The sequence below is a fragment of the Oncorhynchus kisutch genome, linkage group LG7 (genome assembly GCF_002021735.2).
Source record: "Oncorhynchus kisutch isolate 150728-3 linkage group LG7, Okis_V2, whole genome shotgun sequence".
NCBI lineage: Eukaryota > Metazoa > Chordata > Actinopteri > Salmoniformes > Salmonidae > Oncorhynchus > Oncorhynchus kisutch.
The window spans coordinates 5606989-5616497 of record NC_034180.2 but is presented as its reverse complement, the minus strand read 5'-3'; the positions used below and the strand labels follow the sequence as shown (position 1 = coordinate 5616497).

The 9509-nt window shown below is 44.1% G+C and overlaps 1 protein-coding gene across 1 annotated transcript in view; it reads right to left on the bottom strand.

Annotated features, from left to right (window-relative positions):
• Nucleotides 1-675: 675 nt before the first annotated feature.
• Nucleotides 676-9509, bottom strand: part of LOC109900466 (teneurin-3) — a 383528-nt gene continuing 374694 nt past the window's right edge. Inside the window, exons 35-39 of the mRNA XM_031828225.1 lie at nucleotides 8929-9437; nucleotides 8403-8682; nucleotides 7986-8253; nucleotides 7299-7429; nucleotides 676-6014 (exon numbers count right to left, since the gene is read on the bottom strand). Of these exons, the coding sequence (XP_031684085.1) occupies nucleotides 5259-6014; nucleotides 7299-7429; nucleotides 7986-8253; nucleotides 8403-8682; nucleotides 8929-9437 (1944 nt within the window). The 3' untranslated portion in view covers nucleotides 676-5258. The remainder of the gene's footprint in view (nucleotides 6015-7298; nucleotides 7430-7985; nucleotides 8254-8402; nucleotides 8683-8928; nucleotides 9438-9509) is intronic.

The window sequence follows — 9509 nt, the reverse complement described above, 5'->3', positions numbered from 1 at the left end:
TATCCTGCCTGGTGTCAATGGTGTGGGAAAGATTCTCCTGGCACACGTTAGGTCCCTTGATACAAATTGAACAATGTTTGAATGACACACCTTGAAGAATCCATGCCCCGAAGAATTCAGGCTGTTCTGAAGGCAAAGGGGTTACTATGTGGGTGTACCTAATAAACTGTATGTATATTCCATGTTCTGAGTGAGTATGTTAAAATAGAACACACACAGTGTATCCCAAGCCTTCATAATGTAACCAATGAACAGGTCAGATACACTCGGCTTTGTCATTTCTATGGCCATTCCTTTATGTGTTATGTCTACGCTATCATACACTAATTCTCTTTTTGAAAGCATCTTTCAAAGAGATAGAACAATCAAGCAGGGGAGGGATTTCTATCTTCCTACAATAAATACATTAAAACAAAGGCGGATGGATTGATCCGGTCGGCCCATCACGTTGGGTAATAGGGATGGCGATGATGGAGCAAGCATTTGCATCTGTTGAATTCAAATGGACTTCACAGTGGATCTACTAGCAGGTACTATAAGCAAACATGGGGATTAGAGTGGGATAGGTGTGTGTGTGTGTGTGTGTGTGTGTGTGTGTGTGTGTGTGTGTGTGTGTGTGTGTGTGTGTGTCGATCCAGTACGTTGAGAGTAAATAAAGAGCAGTTCAAGCCGAGCTTCAGAAACCTTTACAGTATGACATGTTTATTGTTATCATGATTGATCTCTGTTGGATCTTTAACATCTGGGAGATAAAAGGGATTGCATCCCCGGAAATGACCTTTCGGAGCTTACATTAAAATTGCACTTTAATTGCACTCTAAAACAGCAATGTTTGTTTATATAAAAACAATATCATTATGATGAAACTTTCGCGGATGATGCTGATTGAAAAAAAGACAAGAAAAAAATGAACAAATCTCTAAATAAATTAAAAAGATATGTTGTAACTTCTTTACAAAGAGAGGACTGACTGACACGTTACAATTAAGATCACTTTTCGCCCGTCGGTTTCATTTTCAGAGAACGAAAAGAAATGACAAAATACATAGAAAAATCTTTATCAAATTCCCTCAATCTCCAAACACCAAAACATCAGCTAACCTGTGACTCTGGACAACAGGGTCTTAACAAAAATAAAAAGACATTTTCTTTGCTCAAATTCCCAGCTAACACACAACCACCACACAACGTTGTCTCAACGTTGCAGTGTTTGCTGTCCCTTCAGCTCTGTAAACTGTGTGACATCGCTAAACAGACGTGTGTTTTTTGTGATAGGGTGAGAGGTGGCTGTGGTGGTGCTAGTGGTGACATCACTATAGACATCATTCTCCTTCTTCATCACTTCTAAAAACAAAATGGCGGCAATATAATATTTATGACGATGCTGGTGCACGACGCTGGAGCATGACTCAGCGTTTCGGTCAGCAGTGGTCCCAATCCCATGAGCCTCTCCTTCTAAAGTCAGGAAGTTCTTTGAGAAAGGAAATTCCTCTACCTAATCACCGTCTTCAGACAAAGCGGAAGGTAGGTATGATGCTTTTAGAGACACTGATCTAAGGCCAGTTTTGTGTTTTACCCCCTAATGGTTAAGTAGGATTGGAGTTGGAGGCTGATCCTAGATCTGTGCCTAAGGGGAAGCTTCTAACTAGAGGACAGACATAAAGGTCTATGGCCTGGCATCAACCAGCACTTTAAGGTTATTGTATGGACTACGCATTAAGCAATAACGCTGTTACATTGTAGTGCAATATAATACAGAAGCATTTAACCATGTAGATATGTAAATGTCTGTTCTAACATGGATGGGAAACAATGACTGACGGATGGACGGGCGTTTTACTTTGTAAGCATGCAAACAATACCCAGAGCACACTGCTTCCTGCATGTTTGTGGGATGACCCCTTTTTCAACCCCGAAACACCATATGCTCCCCTCCTTCTAGCACGTGTGTGTCCGCTCCAATAGGAGGTGTCTAACACATTGTTAGACTGCAACATTCGACTGAGTAAAACAGAACAGCACTAAAAGTGTATGTTTGTCTCATTTGGGGGAAGTGTTATTTTGAGAGATCAGCAAAGTCAAAAGGAAAACTCAGTATGTTGAGTCCTGATCTTAAGCCACTGTATGTGGCTGGGCTACTGCACTTTCAGCTGACGATGGGGGAGAGGGGGGCATCATAGTAGCAATGTGATACAGCTGGGGTAGGATCAACTAGGATTCCCCCTGCAGAATAAATGGCACATGGTACAGACCAAGACCAACCAATAACACCAGAGAAAATCTGACAACAATGTAGTAAAACCAACACGCAAACAACCTGGCAGTATAAGTCCTTCCACCTTTTGTCCACCTTGTCACACACATGAATAGAAAAATAAGCTCGGCAATACAATTCAATGATTGATATATATATATATATATTGAAAAAAATCACAAAGCAAAAAACAATACTTTCTCATTCGTCGTTTTTTTTTATTTTTACAATCTGTTTACAAAGGAAACAGATTTGAACTACTGTATGAGGCGGTCACATTGACTGAAAAAGCAACATGGAAAAAATTTGAGAAAGGGTGTTGTAATCTTCTGTTTGGGTGGCAGGTTGACGCTTATTTTCACGAGTCTTGTCCTAGAGGCACAACAGAGTGTTTTCCCCTTAGGGCCAGCTGGAAAGTCAAAGTTGGCTATATTGGAAAAATCCACGAAAACTAAAATGTGCTTTTTGGTCTTAATTCAAGGATAGGATTAGGCATTAGGGTTAGTAGTATGGTTAAGGTTAGTGTTAATGTTATGACTTCATGGCTGAGCCAGCTAGTGACCACTCTGCAGAGCTGCCTCCAGAACAACATTCATGACGAAAAACGCTAATCTGCGTTTGGGTATGGCTCATGGGGATGTAGAGTTCGTGTGACTGGCTAAGTTTCCTCAAGTGTGGTTCAGATCATCACAACAACTAAAATCTTTGAAATGGTCATAGTTTGGTGTTAAAAAAACGTTTCTTTCTCTTTCTGTGGGTGAATATGTGTGTTATCCCCCTCAGGCAGAGAGATGAGTAGGGAGTAGGGAGAGTTAGTTCATAGTGCTGATGTCATCTTCATCGCCCTGGCATCTCCTTTACACTACACTCACTAGCCATTTAGGCTATGTCGGAAAAATTACCCAGAGTGCACATAGAGCCGTTTCTAGGCTTTTCCCAGGTTTATTCGCTCTCTCTTTTCCCCTCCAGAACTCGAGCTAAACTCTGCCCCTTTGCTCTATCTAATGAACCGTTTGATGTGATTGTGTTTGTAATATCTTGCTTTCAAGCCATGTTGAGGATAAAAAGTGAAGTTGGAGGAATACATTTAGGAGCATGTTAAATGGTCCCTTGGATTATGGTGGTGTTGTCTCTGTTCAAGTCAAGAGGCTCGTATTTGGTTCTGTTCAGTTCTCACTGCTGCAGCCCTGTCTGTGCTCTCTGTGCTGGTACAAGGAACATGAGTTCAGCTCTTCCTAACGTAGGTAGAGAAAGAGCAAAGAGCTATAGTGGTTCGGACTGGAAAATTCTGGAAACCATCCCAAAATTACCAGGTTTTTCATCATTCTCAATTGGATGAATCTTTCTGGAAAACCTGGGAATTTTGGGAACATTTTTGGAATTTTCCATCCTTAATAGTGATTATGAGAAGCCTTCACGTTTGAGCTGAGCAGAGATCTAAGGAACAGCTTGGATTTGTTATAGGAAAGGCAGAAACTATATTTAGGTAAGACAACCAAGGTGTTTTATTTTCAAACCCTCTTGCTGAGAAGGGCAACCCTTCCCTGTGTCCTACTCAAAAGGACTTCAGGTTGAAAGGCTATTTCCACAAGGTAGGATATACTACCGTACCGTACAGCCAAACTATTCTGCTGCCCTTGATAGTAGTAGTCTAGTATTTCCTAAGACATATGGTTGTCTGACTGACATCGACCATTCAACTGACACTTTTCGAATACAAAATATAAGTGCCAAAACAAAACGTGGTTCGTCTCAGATATCAGGGAATCTGATAGGCAAGAAAATGTAAAACCCAAACCCGAATATTCTCAATGCAGAAATCAACAATACAGTAGGGTTGATTTTTTAAAATGTTATTTCAATAAGCATTACCATGAATTATAATAGGATAAAATATTGAAAACTTAATGAAGAGTATAAACAGTAATGCATGACGAAGGAAAAAAAAAATCTTCATATTTTTTACAATTTTATTTTTTATGTATAAACACTGTACATAAATGACTTTCTCTAAGAGGCTAATATTGATGTACGGATAAGTTTGGAATTTTTCATCTTAATAAAAAAATCCATAAAGATACTGTCTCACATTGTTTTTCAAAAGATTGGTTGGATATGATTCTTTCATTTCATTTAATTGATTAACTTCCTCCATACATACACACACAAATTGTCTCCATTGTATACACACACACACACACACACACACACACACACACACACACACACACACACACACACACACACACACACACACACACACACACACACACACACAGACAGACAGACAGACAGACAGACAGACAGACAGGCACACAACCTCCCGATTCCCAAAACGTCCCACTTTGATCTAGTATTGGTAAAGATGTCACTTGGTGGGAGCTGTTTTGTCCCTTTTGGAAAGAAAAGCAGAAGAACAAGCAAGTGGTTTCAACAAGTGGTTTTAACTGTCTAGTTACCACCATTGGAGACTCATGGTCCTACTGCGAACAACAACACTACCTTTTTCAGTACGCAAAGGTCAAAGGTCAGTCATCAGGATGTAGAATCAGATTATAGACGTTAGTCTATAGTCCAGACGTGTTGTAGTGGTACGTAAACACATTTCTTCTTCCTTTTTCAAATAGTTTTTCCGAAAGCAAATTCAGGAAGTCTATTTAACAAAAAACTTTTTTTTCTCCTTTCACAAACCGAGAGTTTTGACTTTTTTTTCTCTCTTCAAGAGAGTCCACAGTCCATTCAATGCTGTATAGCACATGGGACAAACATTTGCGTCAGTTGGAGCCGTTTTGTTTGATTTTCAGGCCCCACAGTGGTAGTATTAGGTATAGTTCAGTTTGAGATATTTCTACATTTTACTGTTTGTTTCAGCTAGTCGGCGCTAAACACAGCACTAGCCTGGACCCTCCCCCTTTTGAGAGAAAAGGGGGGAGGCGAGGGAGGTTGGGGGGCAGGATTTGGAGGGGGTAGTCTCTTTGGCGGCCAGTGCCGAGGGTTCTGTCTGTTACCTCTTCCCTATTTCACTCTGCCTGAGGAACTGGATGTTGTTAGCGGAGTCTGCTAGCTCGGGGTACTGCTCTATGGAGAGGACGTAGTACCCGTCGTAGCCCAGCACCTTCCCTCCGCTCAGCAGCTGCCTCTTCTCCCCCTCCGTCCACAGCCTCACCCCCTCCTCCCCCTCCCTCACCCGTTGTTGCTCCCTGGACCAAGCACTCGACAACGCCTTCTGCCTGGCCTGCTCCAGAACACGCGCCTTCTCCTCGTCCAGAGTCATGCCGTAGCGCACGTGGAGCGCTAGAGCGCCGTACTGCAGCTCCACGTCGGCGAAGCGCCGAGTTCTGCCGTTCACCACGGTGGTGGACTGGGACACAGTCACGTTGACGCCGTTCTCCAGCGACTTCCTCCCGCTTGTCAGCCTCAGCGCTCCCAGGTCGCTCTCCGGGAGGCTGGTCTTGATGAAGTAGTGCGTGTCGCGTCCCTCCACCGTGAAGTGCAGGTCCTCCAGGTAGAACGCATTGTTGAGGACGGCGGCGACCTTGATGCAGTCCTCGTTGGCGATGTTCAGAGCATTGGTGACCACACGTCCCTGCGTCACCGCCAACATGACACCCTTACCGATCAGCGACTTGGCGGTGGCGAACCACAGCCAGGGTTTCTCCCGGTTGGAGCGCCGGCGGCTCAGCTGGATCTCCGGCATCCTCTCGAAGGACAGGAAAGCCTTGGCTTGCCGGGTCACTTCCTGTTGCACCCCCGAGATGGACTGATGGGAGGAGTCAGAGAAGGGGGAGAAGAGAGGGAGGAGAGAGAGGAGAGAAAAGTTACACAGATACCAAATCCGAACTCTCTCTCCTTGTCATGGACAGATATAACTGAAACCTTTATGGGGTTGCTCTAGCCTCAGTATGTAAAGCCTGTTGTGTTTCTTTACCCACTGTGGTTAACTGTGGTTAAATCCACGTTGTTTCCATGCCCTTTCAATGAAATTACGTTGAATCAACGTAGAATAGATGTTGTAATTGATGTCTGTGACCGGTGGGCGGCTATTCCCCTAGTACTGTGTTATCTCAAATATATATATATATATATATATATATATATATATATTCTCCAAAAAACGAGGGACAATATGAAACCAAATCCCATATTGACATGGTGAAGAAGTGCTCCAGCTTCAGTCATTCAAAGGTTCCCTTTCTTCTAGAAATGTCCTATTTATATGGAGGCAAAACACGGAATATTGTTTAAGGAAGAAAAAGATCACAGGGAGAACTTTGTTTGTTTGTCATGAGAAAAACCCCAACTGCAACGACAACATAAAGAGTTGTTTTCTAGATCAATGCTTATTTTTTTTATTTTTTATAAAGAAATATGGGATTGTTGGGTTTGTGAGGAGCAACAGAACAGCTTGTTAATTTCACACAGAGAGAAGAAGAAGAAGCGACAGTCATGGCAACGTAGTTAAACCAATAAGGTACTCATTTGCACTTCAAATACGTGTGTATAATGACTTTATTTAAAGACAAACCGGAGGATGATTCAGCTGCGGTATAATTTGTGTGTGTCTGTGTGTGTGTCTGTGTGTGTGTCTGTGTGTGTGTGTGATTTCTCTGTACTTTGTAGCCGTGAGTGAACTGTGGACCCCCCCTGAAAGTTGTTTGTCTCTTCTTCACTGGCGGTGCATCATAACAAGCTAAATCAACACGGCAGGTTGGTTGGTCTTCCAGCCAGCTGTGCTGTGAGATTGTGGTCGTAGTTCCAGTTCCTCAGTACAACCACAGTATGGAAATGAGAGTGGAGATAGCTAGCTAAGATTAATAAACCGCAGAGAGAGGTGGCAGAATAGATAGGGTAAATAAACTAGACTAGAGGGAGGGAGGCGGAGGGATACGTCATACCGGAAGGTTGTAATAAACCAGAATGAGGCGGAAGGATATGACAGTGGAGATAGAGGGTAAATTAACCCCAGAGAGGCAGATAGTACGATAGTGGCAATACAGAGTAAATAAGCGGAAGGGAGGGAGGAAGGCGGAGGGATACTACATACCGGCAGGTCGTCCCAGAGCTGGCTCTTCTTCATCTCCAGGGATGGCTGTGTGAGGTCGAACTTGGGGATGGGGAACCCGGGGATGGCGTTGTGAAGGTGGAACCCAAACGTCACCAGCCAGATATTGACATCTGTAACCATGGGAAAGTGAATTACATTGTGACCATGAGAGAATAGACCACTGAGGGAAATGATGTCCCAATGTTTCAGATTAGGATAGGACAAACGGGATTGTCCCGAGGGGAAAATAGTCATTTCGAGTCATACCTTTCATGTTTAGCCAGAACTATTATCATGTGGAAAGGGTAACTGCTGAAAACAATAGCAATATCATGGTGATGCATAGCAATGAGGTAATATGCCACCGCTAGACAATTACTAAAGTTCACAGCCATAAAATATTCATACTAATAGTCTATTCACAATAGACTGTTTATCTATGGTCATCATGCAATGACAACATGTCCCTACTGTATTGCAGTAGCAAGGTACCAGACAAGGTACCAGACATATATAATTGTATCTGCTTACCTAAGCTATGGGGATTAAATCAGAGTGCATTAAAGGTCCCTACAACTGTGATGTACTCCATTTGTGACATACTCGTCCTCCTATAAACCATCTAGAAGGTTCATGTCTTACATAAAGCTACAAGCAGTCAACTAGAGTGAATTCACCGTCTCCCACCTGTGACGTACTCCTTGACCTCGTGAACTTTGCTGACAGGGTTGTTGTTCCGGAACATGTACAGGTTGAACGGCGCCGGGTCTTTCCCGACTCTCGTCCACGTCCCGATATCTGGGGTGGTCCAGCGCCCCGCCGGGATGTCATAGTCCCGGTCGCCGAAATGCAGCAGGCGGGTCAGGGGGTCGTAGAGACCCCCGTGGAAGCCGATCACCAGGACAAAGTCGGGGTTGGAGTCAAAGTAGACCTCGCCGTAGGCCGTGTACTGCACCTAGAAAATAATCATAAAATACATTGGATAACTCTCACCTTGCTGGATAGGTAGATTTAGACTAGCTTTTATTGGACATAGTCTAACTAAGAACACATAGAGGATCGGGGACTGTACATGAGGCCTTTCCAACTGGTCTGAAACCTTACCTGCTTCAGGAGAAGCCCATTACTACTGAACACTGCTAGAGGGGTTCCGGTGTTGTCACAGGCGATATAGAACTCCTCTCCGCTACTGATCTCCATGGCGAAGAGGTGTCCCTGCAGGTCGTAGTAGAGAGACGTGATCTCTGAGCTGCTGTGGTTGTAGACGTGAGTGATCCTGGTCGGGTAGTTCAGGTCTGCATAGAAGAACTGCAGGTGCTGGCCCAGGCTGGTTCTGGAGGCCACACGGCGGCCCAACCCGTCGTAGCGGTACTGGATGGTCCAACTGTTGGGGGAAAGGAGGGATAGAAAGAGAGATTTTACAATTAGGAAACATTACAGAGTATTAATAGCAGTGAATTATTTGAAACAATTTACACATTTACAAGAATTATCATCAAACAACACAATACAAATGAAATACATATTCCCCCCCCCCGGCAAAAAAACGTCAGTGGTCCAAGTTTGGGTGTGTGTTTACAGTGGGGTATGGATGGTACAGTCCGGTACGGTCACCAATCGTCCAACTAACCTGTTGCCTTTGCTGTAGACACGTTCCAGAAGGCCCTTGGAGTTGTACTCAAAGATCTCAGCTCCTCTCTGTCTCAGGAACCCGTCATCGTCCAACCGGTACTGAACGTCCCCGAGCCGCGTGATGCGGTCTCGGAGGTCGTAGCGTAGCGGGGTGAGCCGGGCGCTGTTACCCGGGTTGAGCAGGTGGAGGTTGCCGTTCAGGTCGTAGTTGTAGCGCCACATCATCTTCTCGTTGAGGTAGACCGTCTGGAGCTGACCGTCCACGTCGTACTCGTAACCATACTTGGTCGTGTTGGCGAACGGTCCGATCTTGATCTCGCGTTTGGTCACCCGGCCCATGTTGTCATACTGGATGGTGATCCAGTACATGAGGGATCTGAAGATCTCGTACTGGATCTCCTTGATCCGCCCGTGGACGTCGAAGTGCTTGGTGTAGGTCATGACGGCCGTGGAGATGATCTGGTTGATGTCGTAGTAGATCACGCCGAACTTTCCGAATTGTTCCACCTTCAAATCAAATGAAACTTGATTTAATTAAAGTGCATTTAAATCACAAACACACTTTCAGTAAAATAATGA